The 26498-nt window shown below is 39.2% G+C and overlaps 1 protein-coding gene across 1 annotated transcript in view; it reads right to left on the reverse strand.

Moving 5' to 3' along the window:
* MEGF9 (multiple EGF like domains 9) overlaps positions 1-26155 on the reverse strand; it is a 94279-nt gene extending 68124 nt beyond the window's left edge. The window contains exon 1 of the mRNA XM_005660387.4: positions 25401-26155. Coding sequence (XP_005660444.1) covers positions 25401-25992 — 592 coding nt within the window. The 5' untranslated portion in view covers positions 25993-26155. The remainder of the gene's footprint in view (positions 1-25400) is intronic.
* Between the last annotated feature and the right edge of the window lie 343 nt (positions 26156-26498).

The raw sequence follows: 26498 nt of genomic DNA on the forward strand, positions 1-26498 counted from the left end.
ACTTCCCCTGATCATTGCTAGAGCACTAACAGAAGTTAACAATCTCAGAAATTCTCAAGGACTGGTGGTCAATAATAAACCAAAAAAGAAATAATTTGGCTTCCTCCTCTCACTCCAAATAATATTCTTAGAGAAGCAAGCAATGTTAGCTGAAATAGTTAAAGGAAACATATTCTGACTAAGTGAAATTTACCTTCACACTGGTAGAATTTACCTATTCTTCCTACATAACTTCTGATTTCACATATCCCATTTACTACTTTCTGTACGATTAAAAGCTGTCACCATATTGCTAGTGGAATTATAAAATGGTGTAACTGCTTTGGAAAGCAGTAGAGAGGTTCCTCAAAAAGTTAAAAATAGAACTATATACCCAATTCTGGGGATATATCCAAAAGAATTAAAAGCAGGGCTTGAAGAGATACTTGTACATCCTTGTTCATATGAGCATTATTTACAATAGCCAAGATGTAGAAGCAACCCAAATGTCCATCGACAGAGGAATGAATAAACAAAATGTGAGATATACACACCATAAAATATCATTCAGCCTTAAAAAACAAGGAAATCCTGTCACATGCTACTACATGGATGAAACTTGAAGTCATATGTTAAACGAAATCAGTCATAAAAAGACAAACACCATAGGATTCCACTTATAAAAGGTATCTAGAGTTGTCAAATTCAGAAAAACAGAGAATTCAAGGATTTGGAGAAAGGAGGACAAAAGGAGAAGTTATGTTTAACGAGTACAGAGTTTCAAATTTGAAAGATGAAAAAGTTCTGAAGGTTTGTTTCACAACAATGTAAATATACTCAACACTACTGAACTATACACTTAAAGGTGACTACAGTGGTAAATTTTATGTGTGTTTTACAATTATAATAAAGACACAGATGGGATGGAAGCTATCATCATAAAGTATGTGTATATGTATTTCCTAATTTATCAAAGAAGCCAGGAAATCTTATACACTGTGACTTAAGGACCTAATTATGTTGTCTACTCCCTTTTTACAGATAACTGAAGCTAAGAGTAGTGAACTAACTTCCCAGGAGTTCCTGTCGTAGCTCAGGGGAAATGAATCCAACTAGTAACCATGAGGTTGCGGGTTCAATCCCTGGCCTCACTCAGTGGGTTAAGGATCCAGCATTGCTGTGAGCTGGGGTGTAGGTCACAGATGGGGCTCGGATCTGATATTGCTGTGGCAGTGGCATAGCCTAGTGGCTACAGCTCCAATTTAACCCTTAGCCTGGGACCCTCCATATGTCACAGGTGCGGCCCTAAAAAGCAAAGAAAAAACAAACAAAAAAACCCAAACAAACAAAAACAACTAACTTACCATATAAACCTTGAAGCCAGGCAGATTAGACTATAAACACTTAGCTGTGAGCCTATACAAATGTGGGGATTAAAAGGAATAATGTAGCACAGTGCCTGACACATAGTTCTCCTTCCCTTTCAGCATCTGGGATAGTTCATCTTATAGCCTGAGACTTTCTGGGTTGACAATGGTAAATGGAGTTAACTATTTGAAAAGAAACAAGTAACAATTAAAAAAATTGTTTAGGAGTTCCCGTGGTGGCTCAGCAGTTAATGAACCCAACTAGCATTCATGAGGACACAGGTTCAATCCCTGGCCTCAATCAGTGGGTTAAGGATTTGGCAATGCCGTGAGCTGTGGTATAGGTCACAGACACAGCTCAGGTCCTGTATAGCTGTGGCTGTGGTGTAGGCCGGCGGCTATAGCTCCAATTTGACCCCTAGCCTGGGAACTTCCACATGCTGTGGTTGCGGCCCTAAAAAGACCAAAAAAAAAAAAAAAAAAACAACCAAACAAACAAAAAAACCTGTTTAATTAACATCTATAGATACATCTAATTTAGATCAATTCCCAAGAAATATTGTAATTAAGCTAACTATCCACTGAAGTAATTTTGCTTTACTATTTAATGTTTTCCCACCCAAAAATCTTTCTAATTTTAAGGAGACAATAGCTATCAATTACATTTAAATAGTTAACTAAAAGAGGCTACTCTTGGAATAGCCAAATCTCTCATATATTCCTGCTAGAAGTATAAACTTGTACAGTACCTTCAGAGAACAATGGGGCAATATCTAGAAAGACAATGATGTGCAACAACCTAGTGGTGCCTTTCAGCTAGAAGTGTGGTCCATGGATCTGCACCCCCTGGAAACTTTTGAGAAATACAGATTCTGAGGCCCACTGCAGACGTACAGAGTCAGAATCTATAGTTTAACAAGATATCCAGGTGATTCCCAAGCACATTAATTGTGAGGCACTGCCCTAAAGGAAGTCTCCTGTTTGTGAAAAAGGGCATGGGCGAGGTTGTTTTACAGTAGGAAAATAAAAAAATTTATATATATATTAAAAAAAAAAAGTTAAAGAAAAGCATTGCTTGAAATGGTTATCAATAAGAAAATGGATACACTGTGAGACAATCATATAGCGGGAAACTACAAAGCAACTTAGACAATCTAGAGTTACATGAACCAGCAAAGATAAATCTCAAAGAAAAAAAAAATGTTGAGTGAAAAAAGCATTGCCATTAGGTAAAGTTTAAAACATTAAAACATCACTATATTTTGTGTGTGTGTGTGAATATTTTTGTCTTTTTTTTTTTTTTTTGCTATTTCTTGGGCCGCTCCCGCGGCATATGGAGGTTCCCAGGCTAGGGGTCTAATCGGAGCTGTAGCCACCGGCCTACTCCAGAGCCACAGCAACGCGGGATCTGAGCCGTGTCTGCAACCTACACCACAGCTCACGGCAACGCCGGATCGTTAACCCACTGAGCAAGCGCAGGGACCGAACCCGCAACCTCATGGTTCCTAGTCGGATTCGTTAACCACTGCGCCACGACGGGAACTCCAATATTTTTAAATGTATAAGACCAAATTCAGGATACTGGTTACATCTAGGAAGGAAAGAAGAAAACGGGATAAAAGACGAACTAGAGGAGTTCCCATCGTGGCGCAGCGGAAACGAATCCGACTAGAAAGCATGAGGTTTCGGGTTCAATCCCTGGCCTCGCTCAGTGGGTTAAGGATCCAGCGTTGGTGCGGCTGTGGCACAGGCTGGCAGCTATAGCTTCGATTCAACCCCTAGCCTGGGAACCTCCACATGCCTCAGGTGTGGTTCTAAAAAACAAAAAAACAAAAACAAAGAGGAACTAGAGGCTTTAGTCATATCTATTATTTTATTTCAAAACAAAAAAACCAAAGCAAATGTGGAAGGCAGCTGAGATATTATAAAGCTGAGGGCCAGGTACACAGGGGATGCTTACCACATTACTTCTATACTTTTCTGGGAGCTCGATATATTTGATAATTCTTTATGAGACATACATTTCTCCCCAATGATTAATATTCCTGATTAGTGAATATCCTACTCAGCTTTGTCCTATAGTTATTTACCCACTTGTCCTATTTAAGTTCTAGAAGGACAGGTTTCACATCTGACGTATCTCTGAATGCAAACGCGCTCCTCCATAGCACATACATATGGGGCTCTTCAGGCTCCAGATTCCAGGTTAGGAGAGGTAGAAGTCAGATTTAAGTTGAGTAATGGTTACCTGAGGCAATAAAATAGATAAACAGAAGCTTTGCCTAGGGTAGCCAAGGTTATGGCCTCAAAATATGGCTAAATGTAAAGTCCCCAAAATGGAAGACAGGAAACAAATAGCATAATACTAGAAGCACACATTGTTTTAGATGCTGGGGATGCAGTAGTAAATAAAACAAACCCAAATTCAGGCCTTCATGGCCCTCACTTCTTAGCAGGGGGAGACATACAATAAGTAACTTAAAGTTAATTATCTAGTATTTTAAACAATAATTCAGTAGTAAGGAAGGAAAGCAATACAGGGAAGCAAAACATGGTGGTTGTGGCAGGGAGGGAGGACTGTGTGTGTGTGTGTGTGTGCGCGCGCGCATGTTGAAGAGTGCAATTTTACATTTACTTTTTTTTTGGCCTGGCCTGCAGCATGCAGAAGTGCCCAGGCCAGGGACTGAATCCATGCCACAGCCGTGACAATGCTGGATCCTTAACCACTAGGCCACCAGGGAACTCCTCTTTGAGGAGTGCAATTTTAGATAGAATGGACAATGGAAGCACACATATGGTACACATGTAAGGGCTTTTCCTTATACATGTACTTTCCATATGCTTCTGGGCAAGTCATGGAGCTTTAAAAGGTTCTAAACGATGTTTTGTTGAATAATTCAATAAATAAATGAATAAATGAATATGACTAGAAGATGTGAGGAAAAATATCAAGAAGATGAAAATAGAGAATTTTTCTCTACTGTTAATAGAGGAGAGATTCTTAGCAAAGCATATGATTATTAATTCAATTGTTCAACAAATTAGTTTTGTACCAGAAATGAGTAGTATAAATCCACCATGCTGAAGACACAACAATGTGGAAAAAAGACATGGTTCTTTGCCCTTATACAGCTTAAGGTCTTAAAGAAGAGAGAAAAACAAAGTAGCAACATAGTGTGATAAGTACTAAAATGAAAATATGCCATGATGTTATGGGAAAACATGGTCTGTGTTCCCACAGGGAGAAACACCTAATTAAGACTTTTCAGAGGAAGAAATCTAGACTGGGACACAAAGGATGAGGAGGTTTAGCCATGCTAAGAGTAGAGAGGAAGAATATCCCAAATGCCAATGGGTAGCATGTGCAACGACCTGGAAATAAAACAGGACACAGAGAACTGAGAAAAGTTCACTGTAGCACTGACATAGGAAGCAGGAGTGGTGACAGGTTAAGGGCTTTCTTAGAGGTAATGGGGTAGCCATGGAAGAATTTTATAAAAAGACCGTTATGGTCTTTATTTTATTTTATTTTTGCTTTTTAGGGCTGCACTTGCAGCACATGGAGGTTCCCAGGCTAGGGGTTGAATTGGAGCTACAGCTGCCGGCCTACACCACAGCCACAGCCACTCGGGATCTGAGCTTCGTCTGTGACCTACACTACAGCTCACTACACCACAGCTCACGGCAATGCCAGATCCTTAACCCACTGAGTGATGCCAGGGATCGAACCCTCAACCTCATGGTTACTAGTCGGATTTGTTTCTGCTGCACCATGATGGGAATTCTTTATCTTCATTTTAGAAATATAACTCTGACTGCAGGTAAAGAATAGACTGGGAAAGAATGAAAGCAAAGAGGCTTTTTAGCAGCCTCCTAAAATAATCCAGTTGAGAGATAAAGATAGCCAAAAAAATAAATGCCAAGAGCATGTGCCTGCTATTACGATCACTGGAAATTTATCATTACCTGGGCCGGATGGTATGCCCATGTGCTAAAAACCTAATTGTCTATTGTTGTGAAAAACAAATATCTGCCAATGAATTATCAATGTCTCTTACCAAGAAGGTAGGAAAATTGCATTAAATCAAAGACCCTAATAAAATAGGGCTATAAAAATGTTATGAATCATGCTTTATAACAACCTTAAAGTCATTACGCTCTTCCCTAAGAGAGCACCTTCACTGAACATCATGTCAATATCTGATAACAATTTTCATCCTTCCCCTTCCACAAACAATTTTCCACCCATTTTAATGGCTTCTGAGACCTTGAGATTCATGCCTGACTGTATGAGAGACAAGTACAGCTTTTCAGCTGAATAAACAAAGACAGACAATGAGGGCAATGTGGCAAACAAGTCTGCCCACTCAGATATTTTCCAGAGTAGGAGTTCATGCTGGGCTCCCTCAGCTGGAAAGCCCAGGGGAATAAACATTCCAGATATATAAATGAACCAATATCAAGACATATTTCATCAGCACTATCATTTCTGCTCATTGGTGAGTGGACAATATATAAAACTTTGGTAAAATTATGAGTTCCAAAGGCTTAAAAGTTAAAGAATGGGGGAAAAAAAGGTTGGTACACTGGGGTACTTTGTTGACAACACCAGACCTGACACAATAAAACAATTTTACCCACCCACAGAGACCACAGAAGCAATGAGCTTTCATCAGTGCCCTGTACAAGTCATTCTATAAGTGTATATTAAAAGATATGTGGCTGAAATCAAAGTTGGCACCACTCAGAATGAAGGTTATTTGTATGTTAGGGAATACCCTAAAAGATTAATGTTTTGTATCACCTATATAGCAGATGTAAAGTGTTTGACTTGGATGATGCAATGTTTGAGGCAGCTTCTCTATCCTTTTTTCTCATTCAAAATGAGCAGTACATTCCTAGCCAGGTCTGCTCAGACACCCAGGGTGCTAGTGAATGGTAGCACAGACTCTTCAGTGACCAAGCAACCAATATCCTGGAATTTGAAAAGAACTTTTTATAATGAAATGTCCTACTATCAATAGACCATTTGCTTGAGTTGTTTTCATAGTTGCCACTGACCCTCTGCTGGAGACCAAAACGTCCCCCTGTATTAGCCCTAAAGTCACTCAGCCAGCTAAAAATTAGAATAGGACAGAGGGGGGAAAGTACTTTAAACTTCTAAGACAACAAAAGATAAAAGAAATAAGGTGATAAAGGGAAAGAATGTCCTTGTTATAAAAGTAATGTAGTCCACAGACATTCAAAAAGAAATATAAGTAGTAAGTTTCTTGAACTCAATAAATATTTATGGAGTGAGCGTGGTTCAAATGACAAATTTCAGCAGAAGTTGTTTGCAGGTTAGATGACCATTGACAAACCATGTCTTTGCATTGGTTTACTCACTCATAAAGACTAGATAATAATCTGTACCCAATTCTACCCAAACAATTCAGAGTCCTTATATGGCTAGTTCTCATCCTTAGTTGGGCTATATGAGATATTTAGTGATGCCAGAAATGACAACGGAAAACTACCAATTTTCATTACCACTCCCCCAAAGTGATCAATCAGGTCTCTAGATTAAACTTTAAAAAATTGAAAGACTCCCCCCCCCATCATGAAGAAAGCATTTTGGTGATATTAAGAAATTGTTGGAGTTCCTGCTGTGGCGCAACAGGATCAGTGGCATCTTGGGAGCTCTGGGATGCAGGTTTGATCCCCAGCCCAGCACAGTGGATTTAGTGTTCAGCATTGCTGCAACTGCCACTTAGGTCTCAGCTATGGCTCTGATCTGATCCCTGGCTCGGGAACTCCAAATGCCTCAGAGAAGCCAAAAAAGAAAAAAGAAAGTGCTCACTTTTTGTTTCGGTATAATAACAGTACTGTGGCTGTTTAAGAAAAATAGAAAGAAGCCTCACATTTTTAGGGAAAAAAACATTCTGAAACAGTCATAGACAAAATGACATGATGTCTATGATTTATTTCCAAATAAAATAGGAGAGGGGTGAGTGGATGTGTATGGATGAAGAAGGACTGATCTGGATGGTGGTCCAGATGGGTGATAAGCATGGGAGAGGTCTTTACACTATTCCATCAACACTTTTATTTTCAAATTTTTTCATCCAAAAAGTTTAGGATCTCCCTTCTGGCACAGAGGGCTAAGGATAAGGCGTCACTGCAACAGCTCAGGTCACTGCTGTGGCATGGGTTTGCTCCCCAGTCCAGAACTTCCATATGCTATGGGCAGAGCCCCCCCTCCAAAAGTTTAGAGTGTCTTTATGCTACTTGCACAGGCATATTTTCTTAGGTGTTTGCTTGATCCCCTAAGCAAGAGGTCAGATTTCAGATACACATGCTAGGCAAAAGCTCTTCACCAAGATTAATTTGAATAAGGTAGATTGATTTAAATGCATTTTAATGAAATTTCCTGAATGTTGGGAAAAAGATTAGTTGCTATTCCAAAGATGATTTTAATAATTAACATTCAGGGAATTCTGTCCTTTTGCTTCCACAGTTTTAAGTGCTTTAGCAACATTATCTCATAACAGTACTCACAACTCTATGAAGTGGGCTGAGAGAAAGGGTAAGTGATGGAATTGGGACCTGAATTCCAACAACAGAATCTCCACTTTCAACCACCAATGATTAGATCCTTCGAGGCTCAGCTAGTTTGGGTAGTGTTGGAAAGAATTAAGAAAATAAGGATAGAAAACTACTCTAGGCTTGAAAATATATATGCACTGCCTTGTCAGAGGGGAAAAAGGGGAAAAATGAAGTTAGGTAGGTGGGATATTGAATTATAGCTATTTATTATTCATTATTACACAAATACCTCTCTTAGTAGAACTTTGATAGCCTCACCATGACAAAAACAGAACGGTATTTTTATGTGAAGTGAAGGATATGCTAACTAATGTTATCGTGGTAAACATTTTGCAATATAAATGTGCATCAAATCATCACATTCTGCACCTTAAATTTACACCATGTTATATGTTAATTAAATCTTAATAAAGCTGGGGGAAAAAAACTCTCTTATCCTAGATTTCCTCATCCATACTTTGACGGTCAGAGATAATAACAGAAAGTAAAAATGTAAGGAATCTAATACATAAGTATCCAAAAGCATTTGCATACAAGTCTATCCCTCTGCCAGACTGTGAACACCAAATCACCATTCTATCCTCAGCTCCACAGTCCCTGGAACACAGGAAGTACTTGGGTTTGTTCAATCTAACACCAGATTCACTAAGAGGGCCAGCACCAACTGCTGGCTTTATTTGTCGAGTCTCTAATTTTAGTCATCTGTCTGTTATACCAACAAGCAAAATAGGTTTCACATGTTTGCTTAATAAGAGAGGACAGAAAAGTAATTCATGTCCTCCTCCTTATTATTACATTATCTTAGGATTTAAACCCTCTAATCCAAAATTAATGCTGGAGAGACTGTCAGTGGCCTCTAATTATCTTTGCTGGGGATCACTTTTAGGAGTACCCTGCAGTTTCCAGACTGATCTAAAACTCAAACCTTACCGTGCCACTTAGGGGCTAGGGGCTTCTAGTTATTCATGCTTTTAGAATAAATTTCTGAGCATGACATATAAAGCTCTTCATGACTTGACAAGTGCCTACTGTTCCAGCCTGAAACCTCATCATTCCCTTTTCCACCCTCACATATGCTCTCCTCTCCTACTTATGCACCCAGGACTTCAGTTTCCTGGGCAGGCTGTGAACATGCTTTCTCGCCTTTGGACTTTTTCACATGTGGTTCCCTTTTCCTATAGTCTCCTACCCCTCCTTCACCTGGTGAATTCCCAGTCATTCTCAAGACTCAGCTCAGAGAAAACTTCCCCCAGCAGGGACATCACCTTTTACCCCACTCCAAAAGTCTAGGTGAGGAGTCCCCTCTTTGCTCCTGTAGCATGTGCATACCACTATGGGGGACCTTATTGATCTATAGTCTGATTTTCTATATCCTCCACTGTGCTCTCAAGGACAGAAACCACACCTCACTTGGCTCTTAAGCATCTCTCTAGCCCAGCACTAGGTGCATAGCAGGTGGTTAACAACAATCTGATAAATGAATAAAAGAACCTACTTAGTTAACATAGAAAGCCCAATGTAAACTTATTGACAAAAGTATACTGTTTTTCCTATTACTTAAATAAAAGTGAATGCAAAGTCTTGAGCTGAACTCTCTAGTGAAACACAGCTGAAGTCCATTTTTAGCAGGGTGAAACCAAAAACAGAAAGAAAAAAAAAAAAAAACCAGATGAAAAAGATCTGAAATCTTGTCTGATTAACAGTAACAACATTAACACCGAAAGAAAAGGGAGAGAAAGATGCTACTGCAGATTGGTTAAGCAATAAAGAAATACAAAGTAATAACTTGTGGCACTTGTGGCTTTATTCCCTGAAGACTACTTAATTTGAAGTGTGTGTATTTCCCAACTAGTGATCTATTATACAAGAGTATCAACTAAAATACAGCAAAGAGAAATGCTTACTTTGCGATAAACTGATAAACTATTGTTAAGATCATACACAAAGAAAAAAAAATTCCCCAAAACATGGAGTTCCCTTCGTGGCTCAGTGGAAATAAATCTGACTAGTATCCATGAGGACGCAGGTTCAATCCCTGGCTTTGCTCAGTGGGTTATGGATCTGGCATTGCCATGAGCTGTGGTGTAGGTCACAGACATGGCTTGGATCTGGCATCACTGTGGCTGTGGCGGAGGCCAGCAGCTACAGCTCTGATTCGACCCCTAGCCTGGGAACCTCCATGTGCCACAGGTGCAGCCCTAAAAAGACAAATAAACAAACAAAAAGAATTTCCAAAACAGTAAATTTAAGTAAACTTTTTTTTACAACAAATGTCTGAGGTCCATTTCAAATTTCTCAATAGAAATTTAATGCACAAGTGATGATTAATGCACAGAGAAGTAGTTTATTAGGTTGCAAAGCTTTTGTAGCAACTCAATATCATTATTTGTTATTGTCTCTATTTCTGACAATCTTGTCTCTAATCTTGTACAACAGCTGAAATGACCCTTAGTTGGGTGTATGCTATTTACCCTAAATGGCATCCTGGTTAATATATAACATTACTCACCTGACATAACAGATATCTAAGTCTTCTTTCTGGAAACAATCCACTGTACAGATCAATTAAGCTAACAAAAAAAAAATGAAAGTGAAATGAAAATGAAGTAGTAGTATGTGAGGATATGCTTTATCTTTCAAATGATCAAATGAAATATATATATGCTTTCTCTATGAAAATAATCAAAAGGAACACCAAAGAGAGTGGTAAAAAGACCTATGGTATGGATAGAAAAACAATGACTACAAATTAGGAAAGACAGTGAAGGTGGCAGGGAGAAAACATGTATTAAAACTAACAGGGGTTAAAAGATATAACAGCACATTAACCTTGATCTACTTTTAGCATATTATTTTGCCATGATGGAGAGAGAGCTTCAAAAAAAGACAGAGATCCAGGAAGTTCCTTTATGCAGGAGGTTAAGGATCTGGCATTGGCGCAGCTGTGGCCCAGGCTGCAACTGCAGCAGGGATTCAGTCCCTGGCTCAGGAACTTCTGCATGCTGCAGGTCCAGGCCAAAAAAAAAACAAAAACAAAAACAAAAAACAAAACAAAACAAAAAATACAACAAACAAACAAAAAACAAAACAGAGAGAGAGAGATCTGGTTTTGAATTCTAGCTAGCTAGTATTTCCAAGCTATGTGACTATTGAGCAAACAACTTCATCTCAGACTCAGGTTCCTTGTAAAATGAGATGATACCATTAATTCAGAATTGAAAGGATTAGTGGTTAAAAAGATAGTAAGTACTACTCCAGTAAGTAAATAGGTATTCAAAATATAAGAATTAAAAAACAGCTAACATTTAGCTGCCTACGCCAGGCAGTCTAAGTACTCCACATATGTTATCATTTAACCCTTATAACAACCCTGTGAGGTAGATGCTATTATTATGTCCATTTTACAGATGAGGAAATTGAGGCACAGCCCAAGATCACATAGTAAGTAAGCAGTAGAGAAATTATTTAAACCTGGCTCCAGAACTGATAGTTACCACGAAAAATAATAATTCTTCAGTTAGGTTGAACAAAAGTTCTCCCTTAGCTTGACATATTTGTGTCATTCCAAAAAGCTAACCTCTAAAAGCTACAGAACAACGGTCTACAGTACATCTCTGCTACTCCACTACCCTTGTATAAATCATTTCACAACTATGGGCCTTCATTTCCTCATTTCTTCAAAATGAAATGCCACTGCCCTAGGTTATTATACTTTTTTAAACAAGAAGAAGACAGTTTGCCCAACAAGCTTTTCTTCCCAGAATAGATTGCATCTATCAGGATATAGTTGGTTATACAAAAAGATATGAAAAAGATTTCATGTCAAGCAGGTATTTTACTTTAGGCCATTTTTGTGGCTAGCGACTATGGTGGTAGCTCTGGGAAAGAATTCCAAATTGACTTTTTCCAATCATGTTTCTAGATAGGAGGAAGAGGTAACCAGAGATGAACAAGGCAGTTTCTTGCCTCATATTGTATGTGGTCTAGTTGGAAATTATGATATAATGCTTTGAATCTGCCATTCACATTCAAAGATTTTTCTGACTGTCATTCCTAGAAATAAATAATTTACTATTTAGGAGCATTCATTTGTTCTATAAATATTTACTGAGGTCCTAGCATATGTTAGGAATTAATCTAAGTGCTGGGGAGGTTATGGTTTAAAAAGAGAGAGAGAGAGACAAAGACAAATATTCCTGCCCTTATGGAACTTACATTCTAGTGGTGGTGGGCAGAGAAGATCCAATTCAGTTCAACTATTTATGGAGTACTTACTATGTGCTGAATGCCAAATACTATCCTAGGTAGATATGAGAGCACAAACATCAGTAAGCCATAGCCTGTGAGCTACCAGAGAATAAGGTATAGAGGAGTCAGTTACATAAGTAATACTTAAAATAAGAATCCTTCAAAAGCAAGTAATCAAAAAATATGTACAGTAATATTATAACATATACGGTAAAGTAGAATAAGAGGCTGCATAGATGCTGTTTCTCAAGGACAAATAAATTTGTCAGGTAAAAGAAAGGGATATGGCAGACATCTGTCATTCTTTTTGGCAGCCCTAGTATCATAGCATAATTCCTACTAATTCCTTCCTATCTGAAGAAATTTCCATCTTTTAAGGCTTGCTATTCTACCACAAAGTTTCGTAATGCCAGATTATTGTTTTCCCCGCCTCCCCGACATCCAGGGCGTGAGCAAGTAATGGAGGCCCCAACAATCACATGCACCCTCACGTGGCCTGGAATTAGAAACTAATGGTTCAAAGGAATGAGCGGGGGGCCCGTTCTCTGGTAGCAGAGGGGGAGATGGCTGCATGACAAGTGGCAATAGTACTTGCTAGTCCACCCAGTACCCAGTGTTAGCAGGGTTGACACTGCAAAACTAGTGCATCTAATGCTTGGTGGTGATTGTGGTGCTATATTCAGTGGATCTCTCTGTGTGCAAAACTGGACATTAGCTTAGCTCCATGTCCTGAATTTGGTTCCCCTGGAGATTCTATGAACTCTTTAATAACCTTTTAATAAAGCCCAATTCCGATTAAATCAACAAGCATTTGTTTCTGTTTTAAGGCTTATTTATATTAAAACTGAAGAGAAGTGCATCTCAGGCAGAGGGGATAGCAGAAGCAAAGTAACAAGAGGCCAGTTAGCTCAGAGATTCAGAGAGGAGGCTCTGAAGATAGACAGATCTAAATCTGAACCAAGGTTCTACATTTTACTAGCTATGAGACCTTGAACAATGTATTTAAACTCTCGAAGCCTCAATTCCTCCTTAGTAGAGATAAAAAATACTTATTTATTATAGGTTCTTTTGAGAATTAAACAAGGTCATAATAATTCATTTAAAGCTCTTAGTATTTGACACAGAGTAAGACCTCCACAGATGATTGTTTTATTAGTAATAGTGATGGTAATAATAACCATGGCATTTGGGGAAAAATACAAGCAATCTGATTCTATTGGAATTTAAAGCACAAGGAGAGAGGTGGTAGGAAATTAGGCCAGGGACAGATTACAGAGATGTCTTAAGTCATATTAAGAAACTTGAGCATATGGGCTGGGATCACTTTGGTGAATACGTAGGAGAATTACATTGAAGTATAAATATCATCTTAAATTATTAACTAGGAGAATGATATGACCAGGTTTTGCAGTGTATTTGTATTCTCTATAGCTACAGTTGTATAGTTCCAGGACACTTGCGCACTTGCAGGATGCAATAATAAACATATAAACCAAAGCTATTTAATTCTAAATCAAATCCTCCAACACTGTGTATATCACCTGTCAGTATGTTTGCAACTGGATCAGAGGGGGTTAGTTCTATATTTGAAATAATAGCTTCTCCTTGTCTACCTGAGAGACAACTACCCCTTAGGTGAGGAGGAGAGTTTATAAAATGGGGAAGGGGAATGCATCCACGGTGACTGGCAGAAGTATGAATCACATTTGCAAGTCTGAGATTCTTCTATGACTTCTATATACTCAAATATCACTTGCTAATTTTTTTACAACATATTGTTTTGCATCAGCATCTTGATCTAGAGTTCATATTAAGTTAAAGATGAAAGGTTTTATTGTTAAGACAAGAACAATCGATACTATCATTTTGCAGTGTGTGGTATGTCTTGCCAAACCCTAATAAGCATTACATTGTTAGCCCCAATCCTTCTAGCGCTGAGTAGACAATCTCATAGTTACTGTTTAACTCTGCTTTACATTTAGTCTACCTGCTTACTCACATCTAATTTCTACCAACATCTCCTCTCCCCACCTCCACTCCACACCCATATCTACCTCTGAGAAACACGTTTTGATCTAATTTTGATTTTCATAGCAGTTACTGAAATCAACCCTGAGTCACTGTGTAATTCAGAACAAGCACTGAGAAGGACAATGTAGGGCCTTGCTGGGGAAGGCTGGGGGAGGCTAGGGAAGGCGACAAAAATGGAACCCAAAATGTGCTCAGTAACCACTGAATGCTTTATTTCATTTTCTGCTACTCCCATCTGCTCTGGCAATGAAGCACAGTTTAGTCAGAAGAAAAAAAGAACACAGGCTTTTAAGTCAGACAGAGCTGGGTTTGAATTCTAGGTCAACACCCAAGAACCCTATTAGGTCGGTACCATTATACTCATGTTACAGACAATCGTATAGAAGCCCAGGGAGATTGTGTGACTTGCACCTGTGTCTGTACATGTAAAGGCTTCATTTTATATTTAGAAAAATTAAGTCACAGAGCCATTTTTAAAAAAAAATGTGCTCAGGAACTCACAAAGTGAGTAAAAAGAAAGACTGGAATTTATTTATTCTGACTGCTATTCCACTGATTAACTGGACCATTCAACCCTGCCTTTGTGGACAAGTTGAAGCACAAACTAACTTAAAAACTAAAACCAGTTGAACAGGATAGGTTTGCAGGCAATACACCAACAATTCAGTATAATAATACCCAACAGCTAGTTTACTCTATGTTTTTGGTACACTTTATAACTATTCATTAACCCACACAACATCAGGGGATGGGAGGTGCTATATTGTTAAAGCACTTCATATAGAACAGATAACTCAAACACACTGTAGAATTATAAGGAATATGAACTCAAATGAGAAATCTACAGCAGAAAAAGCCAATGCCTTCCTCCAATCAAGCATCAATGCAGGGATAAAACAGGATAAATTTGTTGGAATACCAAGCATTCCATCTTTTCCCTCATTATTACCATTAACCCTTCCCAAAGTGCCATCACATCCTCATAAACAACAGAAGTGAAGAGAACTTAAAAGCTACTCAGTCCATGCAATTTCCTTAAGACAACTTTCCCTAGAATACATTTAAAGGAATTTCACCCCTATCAGGCCATTTCCAAAATGAAAAGAAAACAAAGAATATGATATTCTCCTTACAATTAACTCCTAATATCAATACTGCTCCTAATATCTTCTTTTTGCGCACATACATCAAGTAAAAACACTAAATTTTTTAAAATAAATAATAAAATATCTAATAAGATCCCTGGTTATATGCCAGTTTCTAGGAAGCATGAAAGACTGAAGCAAAAGTTTCCAAAATCAGTTCTCTACAAAGAGTCTACAAGTCACTAAATAAAGGTTATTTAACGTTCTCCAGTCAGGTTGAAAACATTCCTACTCCTCATTATTTTCCCTGTGACTGGGCAGAATACATTCCTTTTTCCAACTGAATAAATTTCCCCTTTCCTCAGAGCTTAGCTGTCTCCCTGGCAAAGATATCATATAGAACAGCTGTTGTATTACCAGTATAAAAGCAATCCCAGCTGATCTAATTGTAAAACATATGGACAGACTGAAACCAAACTTTTGGGAGCTCTGTATCTTTAGAGGAAGAAGTAGCCAAAGATCCTCTACTGGTAAAGGCTGTGAACAAATACATGAGTTCAAATTTTACACAATGTAAACCACATCTATTTCAATAAGCTACTTTAATTTTTATATTCATTGTTTAAACTCCCTATACAGAATGAAGTGGATAAAAAAATCAGCTGTTTTCAGCCTCTGCTAAGATCTTAGTTAAACGTTCCCTAAAGGTACCAAATCTCAGATGTATCATCCCTACCCTGTGTTTAAGATTTGTCAGGTGTCAGGAACAGTTTCCTTTCTTGGGTTTGTCTTCAGCAATTTCCTTTCTTCAGAACCACAACTCGCAGAGACTAAGCAAATATCTTTGATGTAGATCAAAATTGGTGAGTCAATCACAGAAATTATAGGTAAGTGGGCCCAGGTAGTAAGTGAAGCCATCATAATTTTTTATTCATTTTTCACTTTATTCATTTATTTTTATGACTATACAATTAAAATTGGATACATTCATTGAAAAAAACTTGAAAAATCCCCCCAAAACACAAGGAAATTTAAATGACCCATAAATCCCATTACTTAGCTTTAGCCACTTAACATTTTGGTATACTTCTCTCCTCCTACATATACTGCTATTAAACATAATGTAGACATTTTAATAGCTGCATAATAGTTCAGAGATTACCATAATTTCTTTACTATATAATTTTAGAGTAGAAAAATTTCTATTGCCAGCTATAACAGAAAAAATAAATATATATATAGCTAATTTATTTTAAAAAAGAAAAATTCCTATTGCAAAATTCCTATGGGAAGTTCCCTAGTGGCCTCGCAGTTAAGGATTTGGTGTTGTCACTGCTGTGGCTTGGGTTTGATCCCTGTGTAGGAGCTTGCACATTCCATAGGCATGGCCAGAAAAAAAAGTCTCTACTGAAAGAACAAACTCAATATATAAACCAGATGAGAATGGAGCTGACTAAAGTGTGGGTGGTGATGCCGGGGGTTAAAAGTGAAGTGAGGGTTGGGGGTGGAAGGTCCAGAAGTAGACCCACTTGGCCTCCTCAGTCCTTATTCTGACTTCCAAACACATCTGAGGAACCCTGGATCTCCAAATACTACAGCTTAAAAACAACAACAACTCTAGTATAATCCTCTCATTTTACAGATGAAATTACTTGCGCAAGGCCACAGAACTAGTAAAAGAACTGAAAAAGACCTTGAGGTCCCATGTGTTCAGCTTTTTCAACTTTAGCTACTCTTTCTACATTTGAGTATTGCTGTTCTTCCTTTAAGAAAAATAGAAGACAAAGTTATGTAACAAAAAAATGAATAATTAATATAATTTGCTAGATCTCAAAGAAGTCCACTTGCCCTAAGGAGGTTCTCATACTATTCCTGTGAATAACAGTGAAAAGAAGGAGAAAAGTTTGTTTCTAAACTAAGAAAAAGGCTGTGAGATCACATTTTTTCCTCAAGAATACACTGCACATCTACTGCAGCTACAAACCACTCCTTTTTCTTCACTCATTCACTCATTAAATTTTTATTAAGAATCTATTTTGGGCTGGACACTGGGGATACAATTGTGAACAGAACAAACAGAAGTCCCTGCCCTCATGGACTTTATAAAGCCTGACAGGTCTGAGCAAGTAACTTGATCTTTCTGAATCTCAGTATTTCCCATCCATAAAGTAAAGATAATAATACTTAACTATTGCAATGTCTAAAAAATAACATGATGTAAGTAAACAAAATCATGGTAGGTAACCAGGCATATAATATACAATGCGTGCTCAATTAACATTACTTACCTTTCCTGCCAGAGTGTTAAAATTAGACTGGCAATGAGAAGTAAGCACCAAGTCCCTTAGCCACGCTTTGAATTGAGGCAACACAACTAGTATAAGATAATTCCAAACAGATTCCTACACTGTTTATCTTAGGAAAGAGGTAAATAATATTTTCATATGAAGAAATGAAATTTACATGAACTCTCCCAGTTAAGTTCTGTAGCTCACCTTGCTACCTCCACCACCATTTACTTTCAATTATTACTCCGCTCTTTCCATAACATTCAGCCCCATATAGTGTCTACAAAAGAAAATATAAAGTAAGCAATCCTTTTCTCTAAATACTATTTTTCCACCCTGTACATATGGGCACCTAAACCAGTCGAAGATTTACATTCAACAAAATGGGAACTAGAGACTCTCATACTAAGTGAAGTCAGAAAGAGAAAGACAAATACCATATGATATCTGGAATCTAATATATGGCACAAATGAACCTTTCCACAAATGAAAAGAAACTCATGGACTTGGAGAACAGACTTGTGGTTTCGGAGGGAGGGGGGGGAATGGGATGGAGTGGGAGTCTGGGGTTAATAGATGCAAACTATTGCATTTGGAGTGGTAAAATGAGATCCTGCTGTATAGCACAGGGAACTATGTCCATCATGATGGAACATGATGGAAGGTAATGTGAGAAAAAGAATACATATATGTATGACTGAATCACTTTGCTCTACAGTAGAAACTGACAGAACATGGTAAATCAACTATAATGGAAAAAATAAAAATCATAAAAGAAAAAAAAAAGAAAAAGAAAAATGCAGTAGCATGTAAGATGTCCACAATATAGGGTTTGTGAGAAAATTAGGTTACAAAATAATAAAGAATACAATAAAGTCAATTTATTTAGATAAAAATAAATAAATAAATGAACTTAAAAGACAATCATTTGAAATACAAAATATCTAATGTGAAACCCACCAGAAACCTATAAAGGTTTGGTCTATATTCACCAACAGAGGGCAGAATCTGAGGCTTTACTGGCTCATATTATACACAGAAATCAACAAAATACGTATGCCAAAGTCTTGGAGAGCCTAAGATCACCCTGTAAACTGTAAAGCACTACACACTTGTTAATTACTAGAACCATTCTGTTCACTATTAACTTTAATTAGATTTCTACAGAGGAAATTCTGTCATTCAAAAGATCAAACATTTGTTTCTCAACCAAATTAAACTTTTTATATTGCTATTTAGCCCAACTTCACATACTCCCCCCAAGGCAGCTCATATTATTCATAAATAGAAAAAGAAATTTGATACTTATTCAAAGTATTGAATTTTTTTTTTTTTTTTGGAGGCAGGTAACTTCTGTTATGACAGTTTTTTCTGTATTGTTCCTCAGGAGAAGGAAAAAAAAAAATCAAAACTGGATGATAAAGATCAGAGAACAAAAAAGATCATTTCTTCCTTTTTTTCAAAAAGAAAGAATTACTATGTCCTGAATATTATTTAAATTATGACATCTTCTTATCAAGTGGGCTTAATAACCTAAATCAAAGAAACTTGAAAAACAAATCCATAGGAAAAAAGTCAAAGTCACAGAGAAAGGTTTTGTTCTGAGTGCAAAGTGTTCGACCCTGTGCACCCTGTTACCACGACATCTTCAAGGACCTTTTGTTCCCCTGGAAAGACGTCTTGGAAGAATTGGGCTTTGAGGAGGCACTGAAGGAGGACAAAGTGGGAAATTGTTAACTAGAGAGGATAATTTGGTTCCTTAAAGAACATGAAAGAATGGATGGGGCTAAGAATAAGATACAAGAGTGAGAGGGACATACAGAGGAGTTTAAAGTGAAAAAAAATGACCAAGGAGAACAGAAGATTTTATTTTAATGAAAAAAAGTAATAGGGAAAGATTTTTCTGACAATAATTGTTACTTATCTGTGGGGCAGTGGCAATACTAGAGGGATTATAATGACACACATTTCTCAGATGTACTTAGACAGATACATTTTAAAAGATAATTATATTCAGTAAAACTTTACTGTGATCCAAACACACACATATGCAGACATACTCCTCATCATTTTCATAACAATTTAAAAAAAACCTCCCTTTAAAGTTACCAGTGCAATTAGGGTAGTGCTTCTAGTGAAAAACCAATAAACCAAAATGCATACTTTAAAAAAAAAAGAGACTGACCATAGAAGAGGTACCTGTAACATAACCTCAACATCAGTATTAAAGATGTTTATATTACATCTAAAGAAAGCAAACAAAAATAAAGATTAAGGCTAAAAGCATGAATTAAAGCTATTTTAACTAAAAAATCATCTAACACTGTCTTTCAGCCAAAAGATCTTATATTTCTATTCTCTTCAGATCTATTAAATGCCCTAGAGCAGAAATCTCTCTACCCATAATTTACCCATCAGTAAAAACAGTACCATGATACTTTTCTTCCATTCTTTTTATAAGGGTGCCAAGATGTCTGGAAGTTAATATATACATGTTTAGAAATGCTGAGATGAAAAGTAATGCTCACTTTAATGTTAGGGGACTAAAAAAAAAAATCAAGATAAAAAGACCTAGTCAGACTATTTCAATGTGTAAATTTTCAACTAGCCAGAAGGCTTCCTGGGGACATAATTCAGAAGATTTGAAACTAATGTTCTGGAGTTTAGTTATGCTGTTCCAGAAGCTAATCAGACTAAGGAATTTCTGCAGAAAGCTAGGCACTTAGGCCAGGAATAAGATATAGTGAATTTGAGAAGTCCCTGGGCCTAGCCCTAAAAAAGACCACAGACAAACTTCACTATCACAGACCACATCAGAACCTAAGCAAAGGAAGATTTAGAACTATTACTTAAAAATCATAACTGTAAAACACTTTAAAACAGAAAACTCTAGGAAGTGAAGAAAGAGTGAAAAGAGTAAATGCCAAAGAACAGTTGAAACATTTTCAGACTAGTATCCAAGACCCAATATTTTCAGCAAAATGGTTTCCTTCTCTTCTATGTACTATTTCTTTAAATGCTAATAATATGGATTCTGGAACCAGAAAGACTGGGTTTAAATCTAGGCTCTACCGTGGCTGAGCTTCTTCGAGCCTCAGTCTCCTTATCTATAAAATGAAGATAATAACGGTACCTAACTTGATTGTGTCTATGGTGAGAAGTAGGTAAGGTAATATATGTAAGACACTTAGAACAGTACCCAGAGCATAGTAAGTACTATATGTGTAGCAATTATAAGGGTCCACAATCCCTCAGAATGCTAAATACCAGAAGATCCAAAAATCAACAAATGCAAGGCTATTTATAGTCTTTTTTAAAGCCTACTCAGTGTGAAAATACATGCATTTTGCTGCAAATAATTTCATGGGTTTGATTACAGGATGCTGCCCCAGACTGCACTGGGGTGTATTTATCAACTTCCTAAAATCTGAAACATTCTAAATTCTGAAACACGCCCAGCCCCATGGGTTTTGGATAAAAGTTTATAGCCATACATTATCTTTGAAGCCTGAGCAATTTTTATTTCCTTAAAATGAATGCTACCTTCTTAAATAACCATAAGCAAAAAACACCCTGAACCTAGTGGTACAGAATTTTAAGATGAAGAAAAAATTTCCGAGTACAGGTAGGGGGGCTCTTCATTCCCAGAACTTGGCTTTCAAATAAAATCCATTCATAATATTTTATTTACATTCCATAGCAGTCAAGAGTTTTCAAACTCTAAATTCTAGGGCTTATTTCAAAAATGCCTATTCTCTTAATATAGATTATAAATAAATGGTTAAGGCTCTTTGGGAGGCATTCATGTGCCCTGAATTTTGGGTACCAAATCCTCACAGAACTTTAGAGCTGGAAGAGACCCTTGAGAACTACTCTAAACTACCATTCCTCCCTTCCAAACTGTTTTATCATCCATAAATGTACTCTTCCCTATGAGGTAAGAATAACCTGCCCTAACTTGTCCTGAGACTTGTCTATAGGAACACCCTGTGAGTGAATGTGAATAAACTGGGTGGGGTACCACTGACAGACTCAGGATCCCAAATCATGGCTTGAACCTAACACAATAAATCTTACACACTTGGCAAATGTCTCAGTTTATACTTTAGAAAATAACAAGAGTTTCCAAGTCCAGAATGAAGAAAGACTCATCTAGTATGTGCCGGGGGGGGGGGGGGGGGGAAGGCATAGTTATCTTAATGGACTCAATGAGTCAACAACATAACGTGGCTGCCAAAAAAGCCACTGTGATTAGGAACTAACTACATCCACAGTAGTACAGCACGCAGAAAAAACAGGGTGACTGGCCTCTACCACGAGCTGGTTAGAGCACATCTGGATTATGTTCAGCTCTGTGCTCTACACTCCTGGAGAGACACGGAAAAACTGGAAAAGTCCAGAAGAGGAGCAAGCAGGATAGTAAGGGAATCTAAAACCATTTTACATAAAGAACCGTTGAGGGAGCTGAAGTTATTTAGTCCAGACTCAGAGGGAACATGATCACTGTCCACAGATCCCTGAAGCACTGCCACTGAACAGGGAGAGCACCCTTGCTCTGCATGACTCCAAAGGGCAGGACCAGAACCAGTTGGTGTTAACCACAAGGAGAAATATGTTGGCTAAGCCCACGGAAGGATTTCTGACAATGTAGAGCCACATTAGGAGGTAGCGGCTTCTAAAGCCCTACCTAGCCCTGAAGGTCCATAATTTTAAAAAATCAAACATTTGTCACCCTTCAGTCTCTTACTGTTGATAACTATAATCCTCTAGTATCATGCCCTCTCCCTCCACCCTTCTTAAAATGTCCTACCCAGACAACCAATCAGTCAAATGTTTTGCCAGGTCTGTGGGAGGAAAATGCTTGCTTGCTGGGCAATTAGTTTCAGTTTGCAGATCAGTGTCCCTGTAAACAAAAGAAGGCCCTAATTGAGGGGCAGGCAAGAGCTCTCAGCTAGACCTCCATGAAAGAAATTCTTATTAATTCAAAGAGCAGCTAAACAACCCATCCAAATAGGTAATACATTATCAATGGTATTCAGTCCTTACAGCAGCATTAAAATAAAACACCCTGTACCCATCTTCTCAAGTGCCAGCCTCTCCAACATTGCCAGCCTAACTAGGGCTCTCAAATTCAGTTATAAGTTTTCATTCTGTCAAAAGAGACATGTTTACTGTCTGAAGTAGACTAGAACCCATGTTCAGATAGAAAGGCCATATGAGATTACATCACGGTAAAGCTAAAATTGCCCATCAGTAGGCCCACAAAAGCAGTTCAGCTGCTGAGAACTAGACACAGGCAATCCATAGTGAATTCAAGCTAAGGGAAACTGAAAACACAGGAGAGCTACCAAAACTGGACAGCCCTCTAAAACTTTTGTCGCCCAAAGAAATAGGTATACCACATACCATAGACATAGCTATGTATCAGTCCATAGATGTTATTAAAAGCCTTGAACAGTTCAGATGGCAAAAAGTAATCCAGCTTTATTTCACTGAAAATTGATTTGGAGTCTACAAAACTCCAGCCAAAATACGAGAGAATATAATATATACATGATAGACTTGAGAACATTCTTCTCTGTGCTTTTTAAAGTGAAGTTCATAAACAAGGGATTGGCTAAATAAATTATGATATATACTTACAATGAAAAATGCAACTGCTAAAAAGAACAAGGTAGACCTTAGGTACTGACATGAGAAAAAAAAAAAAAAAAAGTCCATAATACACAGTAAAGTGAATACAGCAACACAAGAAATTATAGAACTTGCTACATATGTGTATATATATAACTTATACACAATTATTTAATTTTGAGTTTTTAAAAACTATTTTTTAACTCCCTGTGTTTATGTTCATATATGCCCAGAAAAATGTCTGAGAAAAGATCAAACTGTTAACAGTGGTAACCCCTAGGGGCTGACTGAAACCAGGAGGTAGTAAAGGAGTGACTTTCCCTTTTTCCTTTGTAGATTTCTGGTTCTCTGTATTTTTTTTTTTTTGCAAGTAAACCCTGGCCTTGTGATTTAAAACTAACATTACAAAAATAATGAAAGTAAAATAACATCAATTACACAGGCATATTAATCATACACTCAACATTCAAAATAAGCCATCTTGCTATAAATGCTACTGTGTGCTTCAAACTTCGGAAAATCTAATTCATCCTTTTCTATTACGTTTTACAAATAAAAAATCACCGCAAGTCCCTACTAGCTTTGTCAAATGCTTTCTATCCCACAAACAAACACACAAACAAACAAAAAACCCTGGTCATAAGGATAGCTAACACACACACAGTCCTTACTTAATCTGCACCGGGAACTGTTGTTGTAAGCACTACCAATGTATTAATTTATTTAATTTTCACGGCAATCCTATGAGCCAAGTACTATTATTACCTTCACTTCTCACATGAAGAAAGGTTAAATGACCTGCCCAAGATCACACAGTTAATAAAGGGCAGAGCTAGGATTCAACCTTTGAATGGACTCCACACTCTCAATCACTATGCTTCAGGCCTCTCAATAATATGTTGGTCTCTACAGGAAGGCCAAAAAAAAAAAGGTTATAGTCAAAATCCAGCTCACTCGTACACTCCTTGGAGCTGAAAGAAATACAAATGTGGCTCTTTATGGGTGAATAATCCACATTCCTACTTATGTCAATGCCAACCTCCAATCCAAGACTTGACAGTATTAAGACTCATAATCATGTGGGAGAACTTTCTACAAATTCAATTATAGTCCAAAGTCCATACCTGACTCCATAGTAAATCACTGAGCTTAAGAATTAGGTCAGAGATTCATTAATATAAATACAGCTAGACAAATGGTTTGGATAAGTCAAACCCCACCTCAAAGCAGAGGAATTCAGAAACTCTTGTCTAACATCTTGACAAGGCAGGTTTTATTTCGTTCCAAGTCCACTTTATATCTCAAGGAGGAGAGATTAGAAGTTGTCTCTAACTTTGCTTGAAGACTTCAATCAGCAGGAAGAAGAGCTTTATCTACTATGAGAACTCAGAAATTGGCTTTGATCAGCAGCAGCAAAATTGAACATTCTAGCTTAAGGGGGGGGGGGAATAGGCATCCCTACTTAAATTGTGTATTTGTCCAAACATACTGACCTTCTAATCGAAGAAGGGAAAAAATGGTGCAAGGAAGGGATTTAACCTAATTTATAAACGTGCTCAACCTAGATACACACCTGTCCCAAATGTCCTACTGAATCCACTTATTAACAAGGAAAACATGGATTACAATGTCTTTTTTTTTTTGGCCTCAAGTGGTCTGTATTATTGTTTGTAAACAAAATCCTCTCAATATCTTTTCCACCTGTCACATGCACAGCTGATATTTATATAAACAAGGAGAAATGAACACGGAAACTGGAGCTTTAGGAGGAATACTTTATACTCAGTTTTTGACCGACTGGTTGCAGGAGGGCTGGCTTTCAAACTTCCCCAAATAACCGGGGCGGAGAGGCAAGGTGAGCGAACCGAACCCAAAAGTTTGCGCCCATTCAGCCTGTCTGACAAAGGCCAGAAAGCCCTGCTTGGAAAGAGGTGCGATGCCTTCCACGCAGCGGCCACCCCCCTTCTCGAGGAAGCACAGCCCAAGGGGGGACAAAAGCCTTGGGGGCTGGGAAATAGGCTAGCTGGAGCTTGGACCTCCCCTTGGGAGTCAAAATCTGGGGAACCTCTGGGGCAAGAAATGACCCATTCCAGCCAAGAGCCCAACGTTAGAAGCCAGGAGCTGGAGAAAGGATGGGCAACCGCTGGGGAACGCCGGGCGGGCGAGGAAGCGCTGGGACTCACCTGGGGGAGGCGGAGAGAGGGCCTCTGTGGCAGGTGGGGTGGGCGGGACGCTGCTGCTGTTGCCGGGGGGAAGAACGGAGGTCCGGATCGGGGGAGTGGTGGGCGCCGACACCGTGGTCGCTATAGGGGTGGTCGGCGCCGGGCCAGTGGTCGTCGAGACGGTGGTCGGCGCGGGTCTGGTTGTCGCCCGAGGGGTGGTTGGCGTACGTTCCACCTCAGGAGGAGGGGTCAGCGAGGTGTCGAGCGGCGTCTGAAAGGTGGTCGGAGTGGGTCCGGCCGTGGCCGGAGGAGGGGTGGTCTCCGGGGACTGGGCTGAAGAGGACGCAGCCAGAGGTCGGTGGACTGTAGTGAGATGGGGTCCGATCCTTGGGGTCTGGGCAGTGGCAGCCGTGGCCTTAGAGAAAGGATGACTGGGCTCGACCCCCAGCCCCGGGCCCGGCGACGCGTCCACCTGCCCCGCGGCCCCGCCGCCACCGGTGACATTCCCTGCCGAGGTTGCCGAGGCGGCGGCGGCGGCGGCGGCGCAGCACAACAGGGCGAGGCCGCCCAGGCTCGGCAGGCTCCTCATGGCGCGCTCGGCTCCGCCATTCATTCATTCAGTCCGTTGGTCGGTCAGTCATCTTCTCCACCCTGCACTTGGACCAGGGAAGCCGCCGCAAACGCCACCGCCACCGGGCGCACCATCGCCACCTCCCTCTGACAGGCGGCCGGCCCCGCGGGCGGGCCCCAGCGCGGAGGGAGCGACCGGGCCGTGTGCGGACAGCCCGCCCTCTAAGATTGGCAGCATTATCCGACCAATGCGAGGCCAGGATGGCTCACGTGACCCTCCTGCTTCCCGGCCTCTTTGTAGCCCCGCAGGCCAATCAGAGAGCGTCAAGGAGAAGGGGCGGTGCTAAAACGGGAGGAGGGTGGTACCAGCGCCGCTCCAGCCGGTCTGGCTCGCGGCAGCCGCGGCTTTGTCTGCCCAAGGAACGGGGCGCGGGCCTCGGGCACCGGGCGCCACGGAGCAGACAAAGGACGCGCCCCGTGCGGCAGACGCCGGGCAGGCTAGCCTTGCTCTATTGGGCGGCGAGCGAGACCCGGGGCAGGGAGTTCGCT

The sequence above is a fragment of the Sus scrofa genome, chromosome 1 (assembly GCF_054392235.1).
Source record: "Sus scrofa isolate SSC_HxYL_T2T_F1_AM1 chromosome 1, Sscrofa_HxYL_maternal_Yorkshire_Landrace_v2.0, whole genome shotgun sequence".
NCBI lineage: Eukaryota > Metazoa > Chordata > Mammalia > Artiodactyla > Suidae > Sus > Sus scrofa.